This window comes from Corapipo altera, unplaced genomic scaffold, assembly GCF_003945725.1.
Source record: "Corapipo altera isolate COAL_440 unplaced genomic scaffold, ASM394572v1 224, whole genome shotgun sequence".
In the NCBI taxonomy this organism is placed as follows: domain Eukaryota; kingdom Metazoa; phylum Chordata; class Aves; order Passeriformes; family Pipridae; genus Corapipo; species Corapipo altera.
The window spans coordinates 2036087-2062007 of NW_020884959.1; the positions used below are offsets into that span (position 1 = coordinate 2036087).

At 38.8% G+C, this 25921-nt stretch overlaps 1 protein-coding gene across 3 annotated transcripts in view; it reads right to left on the reverse strand.

Annotated features, from left to right (window-relative positions):
* Nucleotides 1-25921, reverse strand: part of LOC113956903 (neural-cadherin-like) — a 61099-nt gene that overhangs the window by 25776 nt on the left and 9402 nt on the right. For 2 of the 3 annotated variants that reach the window (XM_027663905.1, XM_027663903.1), the window contains exons 2-16: nt 19765-19962; nt 18424-18649; nt 15844-16048; nt 14035-14146; nt 12587-12836; nt 9632-9774; nt 6940-7112; nt 5765-5933; nt 4856-5026; nt 3763-3935; nt 2605-2772; nt 2152-2401; nt 1927-2054; nt 873-1059; nt 13-156 (exon numbers count right to left, since the gene is read on the reverse strand). In XM_027663905.1, the coding sequence (XP_027519706.1) occupies nt 13-156; nt 873-1059; nt 1927-2054; nt 2152-2401; nt 2605-2772; nt 3763-3935; nt 4856-5026; nt 5765-5933; nt 6940-7112; nt 9632-9774; nt 12587-12836; nt 14035-14146; nt 15844-16048; nt 18424-18649; nt 19765-19962 (2697 nt within the window). The remainder of the gene's footprint in view (nt 1-12; nt 157-872; nt 1060-1926; nt 2055-2151; nt 2402-2604; nt 2773-3762; nt 3936-4855; nt 5027-5764; nt 5934-6939; nt 7113-9631; nt 9775-12586; nt 12837-14034; nt 14147-15843; nt 16049-18423; nt 18650-19764; nt 19963-25921) is intronic. The other variant, XM_027663904.1, reaches the window with a different exon arrangement.

Genomic DNA, 25921 nt, shown 5'->3' on the forward strand with positions numbered 1-25921 from the left:
TCAATACTTTACCTTCATCTTCATCGTTAGCACTGACTGTGACAATAGTGGAGCCCACGTCCTGGTCTTCATCCACATTTACTTCATAGACACTTTGAGCAAAGACAGGCTCGTTGTCATTCACATCACTGATGGAAACACGCACATAGGCCGTGTCTAGAGACACGAGGAACAAGAGATTAAAACCCTCAGCTGTGCCACTTCTGTCAGCTACAATTCCTTAACCTGTCTCGCTGCACATTAAATGAAGACAAATATGCAGACAATACAGAAGCAAACCCTTAGGGTTATGGACCATATATATACCAACATTACTCAAAAGCACTTGGATATCAAATGAATGTCACATCCAATTTGTTTAAACAGATAATACATGAATAATTGATGCCTAATACGGCCGTTGTACAGTTTTTAGTCATAACTTTTTGTCCCGAAGCCACAAAATTTTAAGTTGTTATTTAAACAGGGAGATCAATCAAGAAAGGGATTTTTTATCTTGAACATTTCTATTTCATAACTACTTTTAACTGAATACAGTACCATATGCAGTGCTTTGAGAAACACTTCCACTGCCCAAAGATCTGCATTGTACAGATAATAGGTGCATCTTTACTAGCCAGGAAATTCTCTCTACACTCTAAATATGAAGCTCTAGTTTTCTTTTAATTTCAGAACAAAAAACTTGCTTGATGATCATATAAAATTTATCTTCCAGTTGTGACACAACTGTTGCACAAGCAGTAAAAAAAACATCCCAAAACCAAACCAACTGATACTCTTTCACAAGCAGAAAAAAAGGAAAGTAACATTTGATCTTGCATTTCAGAGACCAATCCAGGTAATATCACGCTTGTTGCAGACATGTCCCTTACCAGAGTTTGGCTTGCCATGTTTTCCAGGTCTGGCTGATTCAGAGCCATCCACTGATTTGACTTCTAGAAGGTAGGAGCCCTTCTTCTCTCTGTCAAACACCGAGGCCGTGTATATTGAGCCTGTCTGGGAGTCCAGGCGAAAATGGGCGTAGTCTCTGCCACTGTCATGTAACAGGGAGTAAGTTATCTAAAGGATTAAACAGAAGTTGTTAATCTATGGAAAGTTCACAGCTAAATAAGTATTTAGGGAAAGGAAGAACAGTCTTGTGCCTGAGAACTCGATCAGGGCCAAGAAAGCCTGGTAAAACTGCATCTTGAGCAATCTGAAGTCAATTAACTTCCCTGCATGTTGACTGGTGATCTGTAAAGGAAATAAATCTGTCTTATCTAATCAATTCCCAAGTTGACTAGCACATGTCTGCACAGTGCTTGTGTAACAGCACTCAAACTCAGCTAAAGATCCCAAGTACTAATATAATAGCCCAGGTGAGCTGGATTTGAACTTGCTCAGTATTGTAGATCATGTTCCAGTCTCTATTTTATATATATATATATATATGTATGTTTCTGTGATTGCCCTCAGCTTGCACTCTTGTTCTAAGGATATACCTACTTTCAATTTTTTAAATCAGCAAGGAATATCTCCACTTTGGTTGTTAACTTGCCATATTTTGTAAGGATTCAGTCTGCAATACTCCCAGTGATTTACAACTCGTAGAAGCTTTTCATATGGTTTTTCTTCCATTCATTTATCCAATCTCATTTTAGGCCTATGTAGACCTTCCAAAACAGAGCATTCTATAGCAACTACTTCACCTAAACTCCAGGTTGTATAAATATTTCCTATTTGTTTTCTGTCTCACACATACTAGTTTCAGTTTCATTTTTCACATGGCAACACAGAGAAGCTTGTAATAAACTACTTTATTTCATTCTACATTTCCCTATTAGTCCTCCCTTTTCTAGGCTGAAGACTCCCAGACTATTTAGTCATTGCTCATACAGAAGTTATTCTCCACCCTTCATCAAGGGAGATGTAGGTCCCCTTCCTTACCTCCCCATTCTGACCAAGGTCGAGGTCGGTGGCAGACACCTGAATGACAAATGTCCCAACATCAGCTCCCTCTGTTACTGAGGCTTCATAGATGGATGAAGTGAAGAATGGGACATTGTCATTGACATCTGAAACATCAAAAGAGCACAGACAGAGAAAACTGTAAAGCATCAAAGAAAAAAACGTGCACGATTCTGCTGTAACATCCCTGAAGGGCCAACACACCTGTGACATTAATATAGACCGTGGTAAACGCTGCCAGAGGAACTGCAGCAACATTCTGTGCTCGAACCCTCAGCAGAAAGTTCTTTGTGGTTTCATAGTCCAGGGGCTCAGCTACCAGGACTGAAGCAGAACCATCGTGTCTGTTTGGAGTCAGGTAGAAGCGAACTGGCATGTTGGTCTCCGGAACAAGTCCCTCCTCCAGGTTGTAAGTCACACGGGGATCACCAAGGGGAGAAGTTGCTTTGATTGTCTGCACAGTTCAAAAAGTGTGTGTAATCAACACTTCTGCAAGTACAGCAACATTTCCCAAAGCTTTTGTGTTTTGACTCTCTCAGGTACTCAGTTACAAAACACAAAACTGTTATAAAAGCTCACATTTAAACAAATAAAAACCATTCACTTACTCTAAAGCCTTAGAGCTACAGACAGACAAACAACTCTGTCCACTCTTACCAAAACTGAGGCATCTCGTGTAATGTTCTCTGGAATAACAACTTCATAGCTGTCTCTTTCCCACTGTGGAGGCTGGTTTTTTGCAGTGGTAACAGTTACAGCAAGTTCAACTTTAGTGCTCCTATTGCCTCCATCTGTAGCAATAACTTCTCGAATTATAGATGATCTCTGAACAGTAAAAAAAGGTTTCATTACAGAAGGTTTTGAACAGGGTTCCAAAATAAACTGATATATAAAATTAAAAGCACACTTATACCTACACAGGAAAAAAAATATCTGCAATTGAACTCAAAATATTAAATAGGTGCAAAGTTGATGAAAATTCTGCTATTTGCTTTACTGAAGATTGTTGGAAAATTTTGATATGTGTCTCAATAAATCTTAGTACATTTCACACAGAATCTAAACAGAACCAAAACAGCCCACTTTGTGAAGCCCCTGAGCTCCCTTATCTTACCTATAAAAAGTTTTTATTAGGTCTACAGGGTTCTTAGGTTCACTAAAGAAAACATACTAAAAGGACACATCTTCACCAAACCGTGTATCAGTAACTTAGAAGTTAAATTTCAGTATTAAAAATATCTGCTGGGTATTTAAAAACTGGCACCTACAATAACATTTTCATTTTAACACTTCAGAACTCTGAAAGCCTCAAACTGTTTGTGTAGATGTTTAGAAATGGTAAAACTGATCAATCTTTCATGCAACAATTTTATTCATTATGCCTTCATCTTCCTGAGGGATAGCTACACTTAGTCCACCACAACTAACATGAATCAAGTAGGGAATCTGTATCAGGACCAAAATTTCACACTCAGGTTTGTGTCTTAACTCATTGCCTGTTAACACAGTGAAGTCCTACACTTGGGTTCCTGCTCCCCTGCTTATGATCTCAGCCCTCCAATTAGCATGTCAAAGCTAGGGAAATGGGAATAGCAGATCCTCAGAGGCAGTGCTGCTTTCCAGCTGAAAGCAAGGTTTGCTTATATGCAATTTACAGTCAATGAACTCACGAGCTAAAAGCCTTAGACTCAAGTTTAATTTAAACAGAGCATATTGATGATCCTTTAGTATGATGGGGCAACACAAACTCATGGCCTCAGTCCCTCCTGGGATACACTGAGATAATCAGCTTAGGAAGGAAAGCAAGCACCACACCTGAGATATGGGTTGGTTCACAAACACCCAGCCTGTAGTAGGATTAATCTGAAAGTAATTTGGTTCTTCACTTGCTATGGAATATGTGATGGCAGCATTTGAGCTGTAGTCATCGTCCCGGGCCGCGACACGCAGGAAGCTGGTCCCAACTCTTGTGTCCTCTCTTAAGAAATCTAATGCAAGGAAAGGATATTTCAGACACATCATTCATTCATTGAAGTACCACGGACATCTCATTTAGCCATGAAGAAATACTAAAGTAATAATGTACGGAAGCTATAACTTGATCTTCCTTGGAACAATGGCCATACACATTGCACTGAGTATTTTAAAGGGCTGCTATCACTCCAGAGCTGTGGATCACATTTGAACTTCATATTATCACATTCATAACCTAGAATTCTTATTTCTTATAATTTTTAAAATTGTATTTTAATAAAGGACTAATTGCTCTGTATTATACTTAAATTGAATTTTAATTTATTGCATAAAACCAGAAGGACCACATTGTCAGAAACTACTTTCTAGGATTTGCATTGTAAAACTAATTGAGAATTGTCAGTCTTCATTTTTTTATTAATATTATACATGTCTCGGGGTGCTTCCATAAACAGGAAGGGGTTTTTTTGAAGAACCACCAAGGAGAGGTAAAACAACAGACAATGAAGAATTATGAAATTCAAACGGGAAAAGGAAAACTACGCAATCAAAAGTTATGACAGAAATCTACTGGATCTGAAAACCAAGGATACAGTTAATGCCCAGCACTGCACACCCACATTGTTATTACTGGTTCCCCATCCCTGTGCAGTACCACACACTTGGTATCCTCAGGTAAGGGAAGACTGGCATGGCTATTGCTTCCAGGAATTTTCCCATAAGGAAGGCCTATGAGCCAAGACCATACTTGGCTTACATCACATTACACAGAGTAACAGTTCTGCAACTAATTAAGGTAAGAGTGCCCCTGGCTGCAATCACCTAGTTTGTCACATATTCTACCACCAGGAAGAAAACAAAAACCCCAAAATCTGAGACATCAGGCAAGCTCACACTCAGGGCACCGAAACTCTATCCAATGACTCTCAATTACATTCATAGTGGGTGTTTTCAAATCTGGGGTCATTGTCATTTTGGTCCAGGATGACAACATTTATCTGACATATTCCAATGAGTGGTTCCGCTGCCTGATCTGTTGCTGTCACAGTGATGGGATATTCCCTCTGTTTTTCTCGATCAAATACCTGAACAGTTGTCAGAACTCCTGAAAACAAAGTAAATACCAGACAGTTAAAATATTAGGCATTTGAAAATATTCTGCACGTAGATGTTTTTTGGTCTGTCAACACACTGAGATACAAAGCAGAAGTTTAAATACACCTGTAACATGAACTTTGGGTTCAAGGATCCAATGACAAGATTTCACAATTTCAGCAGCTGACACTGTACTGCTCAGGTAGATACAAACTTCAGTTACACTTACATTTACACACAACTGGACTTAAATTTAGAAAATGCAGATAAGTACCAAACTAACTTTAAGAGAATGAGTTTATTAAAGAAATATTTCTTTTGAAGAGCAGTAAGTACAGGGCAGAGGAATGTTTCATGCCTTCCATCCTCCAAAAGTTCAGCCTGAACTTATTTTCAACCTTGCAAGACTAAATTCCTTTGCTGTTTGTAAGACTACTGTCACTTGGATAAATCATTTATATGCCACTAGCAATGTTGCAAGATAATATTTGGGTTTTTTTAAATCCAGTTACAGAAACACACAAGTTACTTCACACAGCAGAATTTTCACATTTCAGGGAAAACATCAGTTTTAGTTCAGTAGTGGACACGTATGAAACTTAGTTTCCTGGAATACTTGCTCATGCAGTTAATACAGTTTATATTTTGTATGCTGTCAAAAAAACTAAGCATGAAGTCTGATTTTATTTAAGCCTTTTTTCCACCAGTGTTACAAAGTGGTTTCTAAATGTTCTGACATTTTTTTTACCTGTGTCAGGATGAATAGTAAAGGCTGGTAGGACACCATCTCTGTGCATCAAGCCATATTTCACTATACCATTGGCTCCTTCATCAGCATCAGTGGCTTCAACCTGCAGTACAACTGTCCCTGAAGGCTGGTTTTCCAAGACAGAAGCATGTTCCCGATAATACTGGCACTAAGAGAGGAGAAAAAATAAAAAAACCAACAGAAAAATCAAGGACTTACCATGCAATTACTATAAAAAAGATATATCAGAGGAGGAAAAAAAGGAAAAACAATTCAGCAACACTTCCATCCCCATGCATTGTTGTTAATGTTTTATCTGTACCATCATGAATTTACAGACTTCACCTGCTATTTTTTGGTTATATGAACCACACATAACATGAGGCCACTGAGCATCTCCAACAAATGAAAATATTTTGAGAAAAAGCTGCAGTTACTTCCAAATGCAAATATTTTTCTAAATTAGCAAAAGTCTAATAAAAAAAGAGGGCATACACTTGCCCAAACTGCAGAATTGCTTTGGTCAAAAAGGGATTTCTACACAAAGTAACTTAGTCAAGGAGAGGTTACTGAGAATTTCCAAGACTGACATGAATAGTTGCTGACTTTTCAAAATATGCAACATTGTCCATCAACATCTGAGCCATCAGCTTCAGACCTAAAATTTTTAGACAACAGATCTTTAATATGAATTAGTATTCTGAAAACAAATGACAGCATTTATTTTTTACAGTACTTTACTATTTAAGCTAAAACACTCAATCTTCTCTCATCAGTTCCAGACCACGAAAGGAAGCCTATGTAATTTGGAGAGGTATTTTGGAATATTCTGAAACAGGTCCACTGCATAGACAGTCATCCCTATTGATTCCTGCTCACATGTCACATGGAAACTCCAAAAGTGCATCACAGCCTCATGGTCTGGAATACCAGAGCTGGGGTGTGGTTCAGGGAGCACAGTGCTCACAGAGCAGGACACAAGAGGAGGACAAATCCTGCTGGTCTTAGGGAGGGGCGGAAAAGATGGAGAAGACAGAGGCACCAGGACTCACAAGGAGAGGGAAGCAGAGCACCTCCCCCCGCAGCTCACCTGCTGCACACCTGCAGTGACAACACAGTGTTAAATAAACATTTACACACACTACAACACAAATGAATGAGCCTCAAATATTTACCTTTTGAAAGACAGGTTTGTTATTGTTGACATCATCAATTTTCACAACAACCTGGGCAGTACTTGTAAGGGGATGTGGCCCTCCAGAGGCATTATCATCAGTAGCTGTGACATTAAGCACATATTCTGTCCCCTGCAGCTTAGGAAACGGGCTTGAACGAAGTCTAACTAGCCCTGTAAAAACAACAGGTTGTGGGTTTTTTTCCTACATTAACCAATTACCATTATTATTCTCACCAGTAAGAATGACAACAAACCATTCTGGTTTGCCTATTCACCAATAAACCATAAGGCTGCTGCAGTTTAATTTAACCATGGTGTTTTTACTGCAGTCTGATATTAAAACAAAATTAAGACATCACAACAGCTTTGCCTGCAGGTATGGCTACAGGGCTAAATGAGACAACAGCTACACCTCAGCTGACCTGCACAGAACAGCTTTCATCTACCTGCTGCAGAAAAAAAAGGAAAATAAAACAAAAAAAAAGACAGAAAAGCATTGTGGTAGTCTTGTGCTTTACCTGCACCTGCCCCACCAGTGAGCCTGGTTCTGCTGCTGTATCATTACTGCAATAAACACGTGCCACAGCCTCCTGCTGCAGCTGCCACCCACAGCTCAACTGAAACTACTTCAACTTTGCCTTCCTGCAGCACGGTCACAGCAGCATTTGCACAGCCTCAGAAACCTCTACTTTGCTACTCTGATAATTCCCCCAAATGCTACACCCTGCTGGGTGGGAGGTAAAGGCACTGTCAGGGAAAGATGTGCTACAAAAACAGAGACCATGCAGTGAGGAGTTGTCGCTCCATCATCCATCCATCACTTCTGTTATTCATCAGGAGTACAGTAATTGCCATTACAACAGAGGATTGTCACAGCATCAGTGTCACTCAACTTGCTTGCAAATGTATTGTTTTAGCTGTAGCACTTATCTTTGACACATCTCCACTTTACCTCCACATTTCTGCCAAGGGGGTACAGACTATTCCCCTGACATCATCCCTGAAAAGGAACTGCTGCAAATCACTGTATAAACCTTTAATGGTTTATTCAGCAACTAAAGCCCAAAAGTGTTTTGGAAAAAATGCTCATGTTCCTAAAATAAAGTTTCAAAGACTATAAAATTAATTTCCAAAAAAGTATAAACATACCTATACATGATTATCTACATTAAAACTATGGAGCTAATCCCAAGAGATGCTATCAGTCAAATGTTAAAATGCTTGGAGCACTTAAAAAAAGGGTTTCCAGAAGTGTCAGATATCTTAATGCTGTGGCAATTAGACACTTTCAAAACCACTGTTCCTCTTCAGGTGACAAAGCATTTTAAGAAATTTAACTCTCGGAACCTGAAACTCTCTTTTTAAGTCAGAAAGGAGCTCACAATAAATTCAGGATTATACTTCAACACTTCCAAGTTACCTGCAGACCATATTTTCGGGAACATTTCAGAATCTACACATTAATATTGCAAAACCATGATTGCATTGAAATTAAAATTTCATGTTAAGTGAACTCCATGAAATAAAGAGAAAGAATAACTTAGGACAGCTTATGCCTTCCTATATATTCAATGCTTATGTTTTGAAAACTCTAAGTTCAAATTTTGATTGTAGTTCAAAATACGAAGTAGTTTAACTGAAGTTAATTAAGTTAATTCAGTCCTTCAATGGGATTTCAGTTTGTTTGCCTATTTCAATCTCGAAACATCCTCTTTTGTTTTTTTCAAGCAATCAACAGCAAATAAATCCTATTAATTTAAAGGGATATGCCAACCTACTTGTGTGTTGGGTGTTTCTGCAATTTTTTATTTATTTTTTCTAATGAGAACACCAATGTGGTGGGATATTTTTTTTCCTGTTCATGTTTTAAAAATATGTGATTGCTGAAAAGAACTTAAAAAGACGTAAAAATTGTTATTTCAGAAAAAATGCCTTAAACTGAAAGGTATTATCCACACACTTTTTTTTCACATGCATGCAGTGTTCTTGGCTAAATAACAATGGTCATGGGAATGATTTTGTCCTTAAATAAAAACTATTTTTTTTTAGTTCAGATTTTATATACTTTTGCCTTCACTGAAATAAAACAATCGTAGTGTCATTCTACCTACAAATGCATCATTTTGTGTCAGTACAACAAAAGTAAACTTAGCTAAAAAGTGTTTGCTCACACATGTAATTAGGACAGACATAAGCATGGTAGGAGGGAAGCCTCATCTAAAAACCAGAATGTCCAGTTTCCTACATCAAATGCTATTCAGATCCTTGTCTGACATTTTGGGATGTCACACTGTTATCAATAATAACATTCTTTATTAAGTTATTGTCTATTAAGTTCCCTGTTATCAGCCAAGGGAATGGCTGGAGCTGTGTCAGGGCAGGGTCAGGGTGGATCTCAGGGAAAGGTTCTTCCCCCAGAGGGTGGTTGGGCACTGACCAGGCTCCCCAGGGCAGTGGGCACAGCCCCAAGGCTGCCAGAGCTCCAGGAGGGTTTGGACAACGCTCTGAGGGACAGGGTGGGATTTGTTGGGGTGTCTGTGCAGGGCCAGCAGCTGGACTCAATGATCCTTGTCAGTCCCTTCCAGCTCAAGAATATTCTGTGGTTCTGTTCTGTGACTCTGTGAAATTCAAAGTGCATCACAACAGAATCAAAACATTACTGCAGCAGCAAAGAGCTAATCTATCATTACCTTTCTTAGGGTCAATAACAAAGTTTCCCTTCTGATTCCCAGACACAATCTCGTATGTCACACCATCTCCATCAGGGTCAACAGCATTAACTGTAGCAATCAGGGTGTTTGGGCCTGCATCTTCAGAAACAAAACTCCTGTAGCTGTTAAAAAAAAAAAAAAAAAAAAAAAAAAAAAAAAAACAACCCAAAATGACAGTAGTTTATGAATTTAGACAGGAAATAATGTACAGAGAACTAAGCTTTATAGCATCTACTGATTACCTGTTCAGAGGGCACTGCAGAGATTTGTAATGTACTAATACAACTACACTGGTACAATGCTTCTTTGTTAAGCAGTGAAATAGGAGTATTGATGATCTATCCAACCATCCATGTCTTTCTGTCATTAATCCCCACAGATTTCCACTGCAAATTTCCAGAAGAACCACGGCTTTGAAGCTCAGACTTGTTGAAGACTTGTGCTAACTGCAGAAGTCACTTGGGTTTTTTAATTTAAAAAAATGAGCTTTATGATTCACAGACCCATAGCAAACATTGGGTAAGTCAAAGCAGTGCTTGTTACAGCACACTTTCTGAGACAAGTCCCCAAAATGCTTTCAGTGCAGTCTCTGCCCCAGCATGACTAAGATGAGAATCGAATCTGGAGGATATGTGCAAAATGTCACTTTTACAAAAATCTCTTCCCAAGTCCAGACACATCACTGACATTTTAAGCTTTTAAGAGGCATTATCAGCCTAAGCTTAATGCTCTCTGGAGTAGAAAAGCTCCCTGCTTTAGCAAAGTCCCAAATATTTATTATTTTATCTGACTGGATTGAGCATAGGTCAGACTAAGCACACCACAGACCTGTCCACAGTAGATATCCCAAAGCTCAGCTGTAAGAATGAACTACAGCTGCCTGTATCCACCCAAACACGTGCATCACTGGGTTCAGAGTGCTTATGGACCCACTGGTCATATGCTGAGAATAACAAAATATTTAAAGAAAAAGAAAATGGATGCAAAGAAAACCTCTCCCTTAGTTTTCGTTGTCGAGATACCTGTGTTTGCAACGAAACCCTCATAGAAACAGTTTCTTTTCTTCCCCCAGTTTTACATTCAACCAAGTAAGAGAAGTAAATTATTCTGCTTTAGCTCAGTCACAACCCTCAAGACACTGTCTTAACTCTGCATCTGGAAAGCAAATGAACAGTAATGCTGATAATTTTTAATGTGAAATACAGGGACAGAAGAGTTCAGAAGAGGTCTCTTAAAAAAGAGAAAGTAAAAACTGACAAAATGAAACAGAGTGGTAGCCTTAAGCATTTCATAACTGAGATAAAGAATAACTGCGACGAAAGAAAGCTCGTGGCAAGGAACCGTGAGTTTATACTGGATTGTAAATCTATTTAAACAAAGGGCTAGAAGGACAACATCATCATCTAGATTTGTATTAGCCTGTCACAGAGCATAACATTAACTGCAAACTAGTCTCTCAACAGGCCCTAATCTACGTGTGCTCACAATGATTCTATTTCATTGAAAATGTCACAAAGTCGTGCCTGAAATTCACCTCTGGGTTCAAGGTTTTTTTCATAACAGGAAAGACAGAGTAAAATCAAAGCCTAGTTAACCAAAAACTTGAGATAATTTGAATCCCAGGAGCTGAATTCAGTTCCAATGCCAATCTAGACATACGCACAACAGCAGTTTCCCTGCTACTGCACACAGAACAGAAAAGCTTCTTGTAAATGTTTGGTAATTTAAAATAATGCTTATTTTAATCATATTCTTCAGCAAACTTTAAATATTAATTGGCAGGGTTTGGGGTTTTTTTTAAACTATATTTTCTGCTTCCAATTTGTTAGAGATGTTTATGGCATCTTTAACAGCATCACTCACTTATGATTAAAATATTAGGAACAGATATAGATAAATATTCATTGTCTCTGAATATTAAAACACATAAATAAATGAAAAATAGGCACCAGCTGAAGAGTGAGAAACTTAACCTGGTTTAGTGTTTGAAAATACAGAGAGATACAATAAGAAATTACAAAAGATCAAATTTTCCAAGCTGTACCTCCAAAGCAATGCTCAGAAAAGAAAGGAGGGCACAAGATTTTGAAGACTGAGGTTATCTTTACACACAACAAGCACTGCCAGAAAGCTTTGATGTTTTGTTCAGCTAAACCCCGAGCTTAACATCACTGAAATCTCTGCCTCAGTTTTGTTCTGAGCAACTTCTAAGAGTAGAAGGCTGATGCAGAAGTTGACTGGAAATTCCATTACTAAGTCTTTAACATGAATGCAAGTTTATAGTACTTTTGGCATTGCTTCAGATGTTTCTGAGCCCCAACCATGGAAGAAAAGTGCTTATGGATGCTTTAGAAGGAAAAAAATACGTATATATACAGTTTGTAGGGCATAGGACTAAGTGAAATTAAGTGAACTCCACTTACTGGCATTTATCTTGTGTGTTTTATAATTCAGTGGTCATTTAGGATTCTGTCACCTAAGCATTTTTCTTTAACAACTATAAACCAGAGATGCAGATTGCTGACTCTAAGTTTAAATTGCCTAAATAAAAGGCAAAATTCGCCATGTTTCTGGATGAAGGCTCAGGGCAACACTGTGTTGCCTGTTTTTTCTGCCTGATTTCCTTTAGTGGTGGAGGGGTCCTCTTGAACTGTATAATCTGAAATTACTGCATCATATCTTTCAGTACACATTGGAAGAAATGTAAGTGCAAGATCTGTCAAGAAGGGATTCTCCATATACTACCTTTTCTAATTTTTCCTGCTAGTAAGAGAGTCTCAGAGTGAAAATACCATCCCACATTTGTCAGTCCAGCTCTCAGATTTGACTGAACCAAAGCCAGTCACCACCACCCTGTGATCAGCCTTTCAATCAAAACACAAAATGCAACAGTAAATGACAAAGATAACAAGAGTTTGAAGAATATGTATTTACATTGCCTGGGAAAACTCAGGTGCTTCATCATTCACATTTGAAACATGGATCCTGACAGTTGCTGTCCCAGTCTTTGGCTCTTCCCCTTGATCCACAGCCATAATGATGAACTCATAAAGGTGGTTGGGTCGCTCGTAGTCCAACCGTGTTGCTGGGAAAATGGTGCCATGAGAAGTGATACCAAAGTCTTGACTCAGTGTGTAATACAGCAAGTGGGCATTCTCTTTGGAATCACAGTCAGTGGCTGTCACTATTGAAAGAGAAGAGAAAGACACTGGGTAGATCAAAGTTAGTGAACTGGAATGCTACATGCCCTAACTACTACTGTAGTAGGCCTTGCCTTGGCATGTGGTGCTTGAAATCATTTATAAAACTGTGCTCTCTCCTGTGCTTTTTACTGAACTAACCCTTACCTGAAAATAAGTCATTTAAAAATAAAAAAAAGTGAAGTCCCCAGCTGAATCTGGCCACTAGATCTTGCCTTTGTCTGGTGGATTTAAAGAGCCCTGTACTATCAAGAACACATTCCCACACAGAAATGTATATTCTCATGTCCACCTGATCCATAGTGCTGACTTCAGATCACTCAAACAGATCTAAACTAAAGATGGAATATTTACATACATTATTCAACTGATGCACCTTATGTGTTTGTCAGATCCTACTCATAACCTACAAAAATCCATGCTAGAAGCACAGTTACCAGAACAGTAACTAACTACCATTAGTACGGAATAAATCACTAAGCAGAATAGTAGAAGGTTATAAAATCCTGTTTACCATGGAAAAGCAATTTTCCCGTCGTTTAATTTCCTTTTCCCCCTCAAGATTTAGAAAAAGTTTATGTGACGGTTAAAGACTAATACAAGGCCCGTGTACAACTGCTTAGTTGACAAAAAATTGCTTTATTGCCACATTTTACAGAGCACCATCACTTAAAGCTTAAGTTATTGGTTCCACTGGGCAGAAGCAAAGTCTTTTTGTCAAGCATGCAAACAAAACCTCATACAGAACAGTTAAACTGTATATGAAGCTTTTAATGTAAGAGAGCAGAATTCCTACATTAAGCCCCCAAAGGACTCAGAAATGGGCAGAGAATGTGAGCTGAAGTGTCCATAATTTCTGATCCAACATCACTTTCTTCCTTCAAGAAATGCAGCAAGATTACTACTATGAACCTGCCGCTACAATACCACCCACAACTGAAGTTCTGTTACTTCAAAATCCTACAGAGATCTCTTTCCTTTGTCTCCCCCTCCCCCAAAATTATTTGAGCTGTGGCAATAGTAAATAACTGACAGAATTCTACAAAATGCCACTTGCCTTCAGAGAGCTGCAACCACCCATACTGGGACAGGAAATTTTGGCCTCTGAACTGAATTCTAACTAGTAGTGGGAGGAAAAAAAAATATACACTCAATGCAACAAATGGTTTCAGGAGTACTGACCTTGCAGAAGTGCAGTTGTCATAGGAACTGTTTCAGGAACACCGACTTTGCTGTAAATCGACTGATGAAATTCAGGGGCACAATCGTTCACATCTGTGATTACAACCAAAACCTTAATGGAGAAGAGGGGAATGTTAAACAGCAAAGTGAATCAAGGGAACAGGTTCAGTACTCTAGACATATCAGGTAAAAGAATTTCCCAAGAACATCCTTGAGGTTTTCAGCAGCTATAGCACATAGGATAAACCATTTTTCTTAGATTGCTCTTTTCCTGCAGAGATATAACATTCCAAGATACTGGGAATTGCCAAGTCCCAGACCCTGTAGCAATGTTTTCTACTCACCCTTCATCTCCATTGGTTATTCCCCACTACTAATTTAAAGGAAAATGGAGCATCTGCTTGCCAAGCACCCTTTTTCCGTTATCTTATCTTACAACACTTCTGTGATTCGTAACACTAAAAGCTCTACTGCCAAGCATATTACATTTTAGCAGTATAAATCTCCAAGACCAAGTTCTGAATTCAATTAGAGCAGCACAAATCAGATGTAAACCAGGGCAGTGGTCACAGCCCCAAGCCTGACAAAGTTCACGAAGCATTTGGGCAACACTCTCAGGTGTGACTCTTGGGGTGTCCTGTGCAGGCCTAAGAGTTGGACTCAATGATCCTTGCAGGTCCCTTCCAACTCAGAATATTCTGTGGTTGTGGTAAACCAAGAAAGAAATACAATTTTCCTTCTAACATCTTTAAAAATGCTTTCTTATTCCTGTGTCAGGTGTGAGTCCCCGCAGTTGCATTGTTTACACTCCAAGCAGTAAGGAGGGTGTAAATTTGCCTTTCTGGCCATTCATCCTGCTGCACTTCAAGCTCTCTGAAGCTGCTTGAAGAATGCTTGGGGCATTCTGCATTACAGAGCAACAGGGAGAGTTGTATTCCATCGAGCCTTACAGAGCAGATATGCACAAACTAGAGTTTCTCCCTCTCAGCTGCTGAGGTTGTATCAGTGTAAAGCAGGTACCAGTTAAACTACATTTAGGTTAAATCATCTCATAATCCTCTTTCAAGTCATTTTCTGCCCCTCTTCATCTTGTAGTACATTAAAGGGGCAATAGAAACTATCATCTCTGGTGTGCTACAGCCAGTATTTTTTACACTGACATGCTGCTTCCCTGGCTCTTTGTGTCCTCACACTTGTCCCTAATAATTCTGTCTCTTGTTTCCTCTATAGTGTACACCTTATTTCCTGCAGGAGGAAGAAACTCATACTGCATGCTTTTCCCAGCTCATTGAATCCATGAATTCAAGTAAGTGTAATAACTATATTCAGAAATATTTTTACTCTCAAAGAGCTTTCTAAAATACCACAAACCATAATTTTTTAGTATCTATGAGTTTTTAGTACTTTTTATTTTTACAAGTTTTACTTATTTTGATACAAAATAAGTAATTTTCTGCTGTGTCTTTGTTTTAAACTGGAACAAATCTTAAACATCACATTGTATGAGGGTTTAGAGTAAGACAAAACCTCATGTCTGGCTTGGCTGCACCTATCTCCAGGTCTTCCCAGATGAGGCCTAGGATCTGTGATGGGATGGAATACTGCTCCCCCAAAACAGCCTTTACAGCATCTGCAAGAGTGAACTCTAAGAGTACCTCAACCAGTCTTCAACATCTATCCATACACAGAAAGACTTCTAAAAAGGACAGCAGAACACACGGAAACGGGAGCTTCTGGTGAGTCTGTACAGAAATCAAAAGGCTGAGGGAAAATGGAATCACATGCAGGCTGCCAGAGGGGAGCACCTACCTCAGCAGCACTGCTGAACTGTTCCTCGTTCTCCTCTGCTCTGACCAAAAGCAGATACTGGTGTGGGTCACTCTCATAATCCACACTCCGAGTTAAACTGATCTCTCCTGTTGCCTGATCAATACTGAATAGACCACCAGGATTAGTGAGCAAACTGTAGCTCAGGGATTTCTTTTGATATGACACAGCAGTGACTGTAAGAAAGCTGCATTAAAAAAAAAAAAAAAGAATTCAAGCATATAATACAATATTCTGAGAAATATGACAAAAACTATGCATATCATAAATGATAGTGCAACCCTGTAGGTCTGCTCTGAGCTATCCTCACTGAAGTCAGTGACAGCTGTATCTAAACACCAATTCAAACATTTTGTTACACATTGGTTCTATCACCTTGGGGTTAAACAGATAAAGACAGGATTCTTGGAAGCAGAACATAGTAAGGATTAAAAACACAGGAACAGAGGATTTCATTTTTGCTGCAGCTGAATTTGCCTACTCTAACTTCCTTCTACGGCAGTAGAAGATGGTTTTGAAGCAGGAAGCTAAAAGATAAAGCAAGATGAAAAAGATTCATTTTAATATCAGCACAGTAAGTTTGCTGCTGCAGTCATACGACCCTAAAGTTCCAAGAGATAACTGCAAAAGGACAAGAGCCAGGCCCTAAGAGCGTGGGTGTTACAGCTTACACAGGACATATGGTTCTAGCTCTTGTCTGGCACTGTCTTTTTCCCACTGAAGTCCAATGTGTTTAAAGCCTTCAAGTGGAGACACCCACAGTATGAAGTAAAAGAAGAAATTAAAAACTAAATATTAAGACATTTAAACCAGTATACTAATTCCTCAAGTGTCTGTCAGCTTATCGTGCAGGTTCCTTAGGAAAAAGAATTCCATCTCTCAGGAGAATCCACCACCATGTGTGATCCTGTGACAATTACAATCAATAAGACAAAACTCATTTTGTGCAAACTCCTTTTTCACCCCTTGTATTTCCATGCTGCTGTCTTCTCACTTCCCTCAGGTGCACTACAAACAATGGGAAACATTCCTGTAGCTCATTGTCTCACTTGAGTTTGTTCTGTATTTTCCAGTGATGTGGTTTCACAGGCAGTTCCAGCCAGTGCACGACTGCATTCCTGCCACCAGGAATTCTTCTGCCCTCCTTCCAGCTCCCTGCCCTGGTTGGATGCTCATGCTGTCTCTCCTGTCAGCACTGAAAACCACAAGGCTGAGTTGGGAGAACATTTAACAACCCAAAAGAAAAGCTTTGTCTTTTTTTGGCTTTGTATTCTCTCGGCTCAGCCTGCCCATGCAGCTGGAGCTGATTAGCACCAGTAGCAGACCAAAGAAGAGGGAGATTTGGTAATACTCCTCTGCTCAGCCCCAGCCTTAAATCAGCCTGTAATTAGGAAATCCTAAACCCAGACATCCAGTGCATGACAGCAACTCTGTTCTCCTGCATATTTAGGTGTCAGTCCAATTTAAACATGAGAACTTTAGGATTCTAAATGGATTTCCATGGCTATTTCTGGTCAACACATCACAGAAACCACTTTCACAGGGTGCACTTTGTATATTCAAACCTTTTCTGATGTAAAAACCACATTAAATACTTAATTCCTTTTGGATATTACCAAGCAATTTGACCAACTGACTAATCTATCTTAGGTGTGCAAACCTATTTCTAAATAGCAATAAAAAATAGTTATAAATAATCTAGTTATTTTTAATTCCCAAGACTGTGGGTACCTGTTAGATATTACAGTATTTTGCAGTTCTTGAATTCCTTTTATGCCTGTGCATTTTATTGCAGTTTTAAAGAAATACTTCTTATCTACTATTAATATTTTACCTTAACAGTCCTTGGTTATTCAGTCACTGTAAAACTAAATGTTGTAGATTGAACAGTTAAAATACAACACCATACATAATGTAATATAAAAAAACAACTGAATTGCCAAAGAAGGAAGATATTTACTGGACAAAAGTATTTTTAATTCACATGGAAGAACAAATATCTGTTGTTTGTAAAAGAATGGACTGAGTATTCAGGTGGAGCTATAGGACTAACATTTTCTGTGATATTTCAATCAACACAGTTAGAGAAACGATGGAAAAATACGATGACAAGTTCTATGGCATCTTCGTTTTTGCTCAGTTTGTCACTGTGATGAACACAGGAAAGTCTTGGTTTTTTTCCAATTTTCACTTTGAAGAAGTCGATTCTCCGAACTTGACAAAAATAAAATTATTGTGTTCTTTCGCACAGGATATCTTCCTTCGTGATGTAACAGCACTAATTTGTACTCTGCATTTAGTTTAAAATTAAGACATAACCAACATCTTCTAATTCTTTCCATATCATTTCAAAAAGCAAGAAACCACAATTATTCAATACCACTTTTCTCTATAAAAGAATAACTAAAAATACATCAAACTATATCTTGATCACCTCTAATAAGAGAACTGAACTGTTACTCACAGTATGTATTACGACTCACAAACATGAGGCTTTGAGGAGATCAAGCAGAAGTTACAACTTGGAACACAACCTCACTGCAGTGTTTTAGCTTTACTTACGGTTCTCCTCGTGGTGTGCTCTCAGGGACATACACAAAGTATGACATGTTGGTGAACTGTGGTGGTCGAAATCCAGCAAGAACAGAAACAGAGGCTGGAGGCCCTCTGTTTCCAAGTTTATCTGCTGCCAGTACAGTCAGTAAATACTCCCTGTCCCTCACCAACGGCAAACCTGTAGTTTTAATCCAGCCAGAGTCCTTCTCAACTTCAAATCTGTCTTCACCACCTAAAAAGAACAGGTCCACAAGCTGCTGTTAGCAAGAACACTTTTACTTGATTAAAAAGGAGGAGAATATGGTAACAATTCCCCAGTTGGCTTTGCCTTAGGATAAGCATGCACACTGAAGTTCAAAAGTTTGTTTAGAACTTAGAAATCACTATATTCATGATATTCATGGTTACATTTCTAAATTGTATTTTACTTCTCTGGAAAATTGCCACTCTTTTGTATCACAGAATCATAGAATGGTTTGGGTTGGAAGGGACCTTAAAGCTCATCTCATTCCATCCCCTGCCATGGGCAGGGACACCTTCTACTAGCCCAGGTTGCTCCAAGCCCCGTCCAGCCTGGCCTTGGACACTTCCAGGGATGGGGCAGCCACAGCTTCTCTGGGCAACCTGTGCCAGTGCCTGACCACCCTTATAGGAAGAATTTCTTCCTAATATCCAATCTAAACCTGTGCTCTGTCAGTGTGAAGCCATTCCCCCTTGTCCTGTCACTACATGCCCTTGTAAATAGCCTCTCTCCATCCTTCTTTTATCCTCTAATACTTTGCTGTTGTTTGACCCTAAATATCCCACACCCTACTGAAGTCCTGGCCAAGAGGACTTCAGTTTGCTGCTCTCCTTCTGCTCAGATAGTTTGAACTATCACTGAAGTTTTTTTTAAGAGATATGCAAAAAAATTATCAATGAGTCTGTCACAGTTTTACACAACCCAGACCTTCAAAACTTTGTTAGAGATGAACCAGAAGCATGACCGCTGCAAGGGATAGTAACACTAACCCTCCTCTCCACCTAACAAACTGTGCCCCTTCCACATCCTGTCTTATCTCATAAACAGGTAGTCCCCATGGCCACCCCCATGCCAAAGCCCTGGGGAGTACTGACTGCTCCAATCATCATCATCCTCCAGGGAAAGATGGGCAGAAACCCAACTTTGCAAAGAAATCTGTCCATACCCTCAATAAAAGTTGATTTTTCTCGCACCCAGAGCTGAAGGCTTATGAACCTTTTGCAGGAGGAAGGGAAGGTCTTTCACTAACAAAACTGAGGATAAAAGACAAAAGAAGTCACAATAGCAAAGCTTAATACGTGGGGAATGGGAGGGTTAAAATTTACCTTCCAAGAGAAAATATTCCACAGTTCCATGGATCCCTTCATCTGCATCCAGAGCAAGCAGCTTGTACACTTCAGTACCTCCTGGAGCTTCAGGGGAAACCACAGCCAGGAAGGGGAAGGGCTCCATGGCCCACACGGGGAAGTTGTCGTTCACATCTGTCACAGTGAGGGACACGTGCACCAAGTACCAATCCTTCCCTAGGGGCCACGGAAAGGTGAGAAATGATTAGACAGCTACTTAATGGCACTCAGAGTAACAGAAACTTAACAATAGCTGAGTAATGTCCTGCAATATTGTTGGTATGTAATCCAGAAAAAGTCGGGGTTTAAGGTTCTTCTGGAATCAACAGCATCCAGACTGTGGGGAAGGAATAACCAGCACATGTACTGCTGAACTGCAAGACTGGGGGCATCCATATGACATTCTACAAAGATCTCTCCTTAGGAAAGATCATACATTCTTTTATTTTCTAAATTTAAATACATATTTAAATACAAATATTTTCTAAAAGTTGTTGGGTTTTTTTAAAGCATCAAATATGTTTTCATGCAAAGATTACAGTAACTCTGAATTTTGAAATCTAAATATTTGTTGCCAAAAAAATTCTAACCAATCCACTCTAAGCAGTGATCTGCCATTTTAGAAATTTCACTGAAATCTTGTTTAGTTTTCACTTCTACTGAAGTTTAAATGCTATTAAATCCAAACAGTAAAACCAAAAGAAACCCCAAAACTAGAACGGAACTATTCAATTTTCCAAAAATCAACAAGATAACACCCTTAAAAATTGATAAAATATTATTTACTATACTTTTGCCATGATTAAATCAACCCATGAAGACAGTGAAGCTCCTAAGCAAGTAATAAATATTAGGCAGGTATTGCTGAAAAGGAGGCAGAAAGGAAAGACAAGACAGTGACAGAGTATTTTTTTTTAACTGACAAATATCAGTAACATCAGGGAGTTCAGTATAAATATAACTCAGGCCTTTTGACCAATTTGGCTCCCAGCAGACTGACACTGCACTTGTAATAGTTTTGCTAGAGAAGCCAAGGTGAGTGTTCCTGCAATGCATATTTAATGCCTCTGGTCCCAGAAAGGTGATGCATTCACACCCTGAGTGACTCCAAAGGCAGCACAACTGCACTGACACAGCCTGGAATGTGGCCCAGGTAACAACAGCCATCTACATTTAGAGCATGACTTATCCACAAGTTTAATAATGGATGTAAAGTCAGAGCTGATGGTGTTAATACTTAATTTCAGTGTTGATTTATTATTTATACATACATGAAAACATATACACACATGCACTTATTTTCAAAAGAGCTTTAGAGGAACTGAAACAACATACAAAAAGGAACATCTAAATTATCAGTTTTAATTTAAATCTAATTAATAATATAAAGAATTTTGTATTTAAGACTCTAAAGCGCTGCCAAAATATCTGATCTTGTAAACAGTGTTACCTCTCTAAGGAGGCCTATTCTCCCAGGAAGCTGTGCCACTTAGGTTGAACTGTTGTACTAGTCCTCCCTCCCTACTTCCTTAATTGCAGCATTACATCCCTCTCCAAAAAACCTCCATGTTCCAACTAAAATCCGTTCCTTTGTGTGACATGTGCATTTATTGATGTTATCCCTTCACTCCCACAGAAGACACCATCACATCTTTCACATCAGCCTCTTGCAAGCTTCAGCTTTTCATACTTAGAATCCCCTGTCCACTGGCAAGTGGCATATTTAGCACAGCATATCGGAATCTGCCATCTATAAACAACCACAAGGGGATTGTTGCAAACAAAACTCCTCAGTGTTGTGACAGAAAAAGTCAAATGCAAGTTTCCTAGTTTAGATTCCCGAGGCTTAATCCATCGTGACCTTTGAGCATGTTCTATTTTTACCCAGAAAATTCCTTAATAGAAAAATCAGCATTCACCCAAGACAATCACAGAAGGTCTTCGTAGTTCAACTCATAAAACTGTATTAATTCATCTGAATTTCAGAACTGTGAGTACACGTCCTTTTTCTTCTTTCTCTAAATAGCAAGAAAAAGTGTAGTGACAGTAACTTATTAAATCCACATTAAATTCTTTGTAATTACACTCTCTACCCAGAATCTAACTTCCAGGGAATGCAGTATCAGTTCAAGGTAACACATATGAAAAAACAGTGTCTGCAGCAAAGCCAGACCTCTAATTTATCAAATGGTAAATTACAGAAGTGATCAGTTTCCTAAAAACAAACCTTAAACATGCCTTGCACCACTGCAGAATTTGGATACATGCAAAATGACATTTTCATGCAAAAGTTCTCAGTTGCCACATACATCCAATCCTACAAAGTCTTCCCGACACCAAGTGAGACCACCTGTGTGCGTGTGTGATGTATTATTGCACTTCTGCAGACAGAAGGGTTGGGAGGCCCAGTGTGAGGGGCTCAATTCAGCTTCTGTAGCCAAATGTTCTTTGAAACAGTGCATGTGGAGCCAAAGTTCCCAAACATGAACTCCAACTGCCTTGCTACAAAACACCACTGACACTCAGGTGATAGAACAGCAGCCCACACTGCTGTTGCACTTCCCTTGTAGTCACCCAGGTGTAATTCCCTCCAGCATTTAGACAGGCTCTGTGAACACAGCTGCTTTGCTTTCTCCTCTACAGCACAAAGAAGAAGCCAAAAAGAACTGAAAAAAACTTATTTCCCACTACTACACTAAATAAAACCAGGTACGTTTCAAAGACATGTCTTAAGTCAGAATATGTGTTCCCAAAGTCCCAGGACAGTGAGTCCAAGACACCTGAAAAGACTGCAGAGGAGGGAATATGTTGGACACTGGTCTGAGTCTGAGGTTGAAATCCACCACAGCAACCCACACCAGGGTAAGTTCTGAATGAGAAGTGCCAAACGAGATCACTGATTGCTTGAACACTCCAAAGATCTTAATTAAAAGATGTCCAAAAAGAATAAGTACAAAAGGGAGAAGTTAATGTCAAAATTGCCTGTCTCCTCTGAAAAGAACAGGTCTGGTGGAAGCTGCCACAAGTTTGTAAATACCCACTCTTAGCCTAGTTTGCCTGGGCATACTGCAGGCTTAAAATAGTGAGCACTAAATTAGAAGCTGAGTTAAGAACCTTTGAAAATCTGCCCCTATAATAGCAAGACCTATCAAGGATGTGAGTGCCACCTAGAAAGGTTACTGATGTTTGTCTCTCTCAAGTCTGCAAATCACTACCCTAATCAACCCATGAGCTCACTCTGTTACAAGTTCGGCTAAAGTTTTTGACGTGCATCTATTCCTCTATCAAAAAACAAGTCCCAATCAAAGAATAACTGATTTTTATTGAAGAAACAGTAATAATCTTGGATACTAATTCCACTCTTTTCACCTAATGTATAACCAGTTCACTGAAAATTAATATGCTGATACTTACAATATACTTGTAACTGAGGAAGACCCCTTGTAAAGAAACTGTGCAAAAGTACATCAGGACTGAGATCAGTCCTCACGTGATCTAGCAAACTTTATTGATCAGAAACTAAAAGGATTCAGGCACATTCCTCCAACTACTTCTGCTTTAATAGTTAAGAGACCTAAATGTCATTTTTGGTATCTTGGCAAGACCAAAGGTTTCAGCAGTATGTTGGTTATCTCTGAAACGTGAATAATCTTGAGAATTTTGTTAGGATAGGCAGCAGGAACTGCACTGCAGGTAATGGAAGAGACAGGCCTAGGTGCCTCTCTTGACCAGCAAACATTCCCACTGCATATCACCTTACAGATCTTATGGATATATTATCTTCTTCCATCAACCCCAGACAATCTGATTCATAACAAAGAAACAGTAAATAAATCACCATGATTTCGCTTTCAGATAAAGGCAGTGTGGAGGAAAATGACTGTAAGTAAGTTTTCCCTTGACTGCATACCATATATCAAAGCAAAAGCTACAGCAGGAACACCGGACAGGGCTGTACTTCTCCACAAATGCGACCTGACAACTTGTAGAAACAACATCAGGGTGTCCAACGAAGCATGATTGGACAAGGACTTGCCAGAGGACAACGAATGTGCTGAAGAGACTGACAGCGACAATAATGTGTAATATGTGGATGTCTAGCAGGACAATGCATTAAGGATTTCAAAATACACGTTCGTGAACATGATTTTTGTTAAGCATAACTCCACATCCTAATGAGGGCAGCAAATATCTCTAAGTTCTTCCTTTTTCTGCAATTACCATGACACACATATTACAAAATGCAGTCCCCTGTGTTTTGTAACTGGCACAGCTGCTTGCCTACAGAATGGACCCTAAACCAGACTTAACTCATTTTTACTAAGGTAGATAAAATTAACTTTCTCCCTCATTTATGACAATTATTTGTGCTTCACGACAGTGGATGGAAAGAAATTTTAGAGACATACATCTCTCATCAGTTCAGGTATCTCAAGGTATCTTCTTCTAACAAAATATCCCCCTCTATTTATCTCACAGATATATTATACATGTACACCAGTATATTAATAACAGTACATTATTATGCATCTGCATTCATATATTATGATTAATAGTAGTTGATTAGTAGTATATGTGCTGTAATATTGCTACATTATGGGAGAAATAATATGTTACAATTCCACTCAAATCTTAGCAGAAACAGCTTAAAACTGATAATCCTCTCTGGATTTGGGTTAAGTCCTACAAACACACAGAGAGGTTCTACTTAAATTATCTGTTCCCAATACCAGGTCCTGACAACCAGTGGAGATACCTGCCACTGTATTCAGCAGTGCAAGTCGACCACTACTGACATGCTAAGTCAGGAATCTGAAACAGGCTTCATTTCCCCAAAAAGAATTTTCAGACTGTTGTGTAACACCATACCAATTAGAATTTCTTCCATATTAAATGCTAGATACATGATTTTCGAGCCAGGCACACCACAGATATCTGACACAATGTCATCCATTCAAGAGAAATCCTACTAAAAGAATGGTTCTGCTAATTAGATTGTTGGCACACACACGGATTTTGCCATCTGACAGATTTTCTTCCCTAGTTTCAAACAATAAAAAAATTTAAATTGCTTTCTCACAGATACTGAACAAGAAGAGATAAAACTCAAAATGGCCCTTGCTGCACATAAACACGACAGTAACATAACACTGGAACATCTCATGTCAAAAATCAGTATTTTTAAAAGTCATATAGAAAATAATACTTTATATTCTAAAGGGTAAAATCATCTTTTTATTTAATCACAAAGTGTTTTTCCTCCTATTTTTCTTCACTATGGAAACTAATGATAACAGTTTCTGTGAGCAGATTGCTTTTCCCATGTATTTGCAAACACCCTTTGCAGTATCAAATCTAAGCCCTGTCTACAGCTCTCTTTTCAATTTATACAAAAAACCAAAACTAAAATTATAAACTCTAGTCCAGAGCTTTCTCCTGCTTTAGCCGCTTAATTCCCTATTAGAGTCAACTTGTGTATCATCAAAAATCCTTCTTAGGGCAGCTCATCCTGAAGTCTGCTTTTTTTCCTCTCTGATATTCCCTCCAGTTGGAATTACTTCCTTTTAACTTAATATTACTGACAAAAGCTGCAGCATTGAAATTCATTCCGAATCACCAAAATCAATCTTCATAATCCACTGCTGTAACCTCATCACAGGTATCTATCTATAATTGCTTATTTTTCATGCCTATCTGTGGTTGAAAACTGATAAACAGAAGGATTTATTATAGTGTCTTACTCTGAATTCCAACTACATTAGGTAAGATAATACACCAGCTGGCCCAAGTTTCTGCTCATGGGAAATATCTGATATGTCACCACTCACAATTTTCATCCTTTGGAAAAAAAAAACCAAACCAAATCAAACAAACAAAAAAAAACCCCACAAGCAAAATACTCGGTATTTGCTGAGAAGCTTAATCATAGTAAAAATGGGAATAAACGGTAATAAGTCATTAAAAAAACCAGAAAATTTGATAAAGAGTCTCTAAAATATCTTTCTCAACCTTCTAGATCCACAGAGTTAATGGAATCACTTCTCTACCAACATCCTCTGCATAAGACTTACACATTAACATAATCTCCAGCAGAAGCATTTCAAAGGATGTCAGAGTTTACCTCCATAGTGTCCCT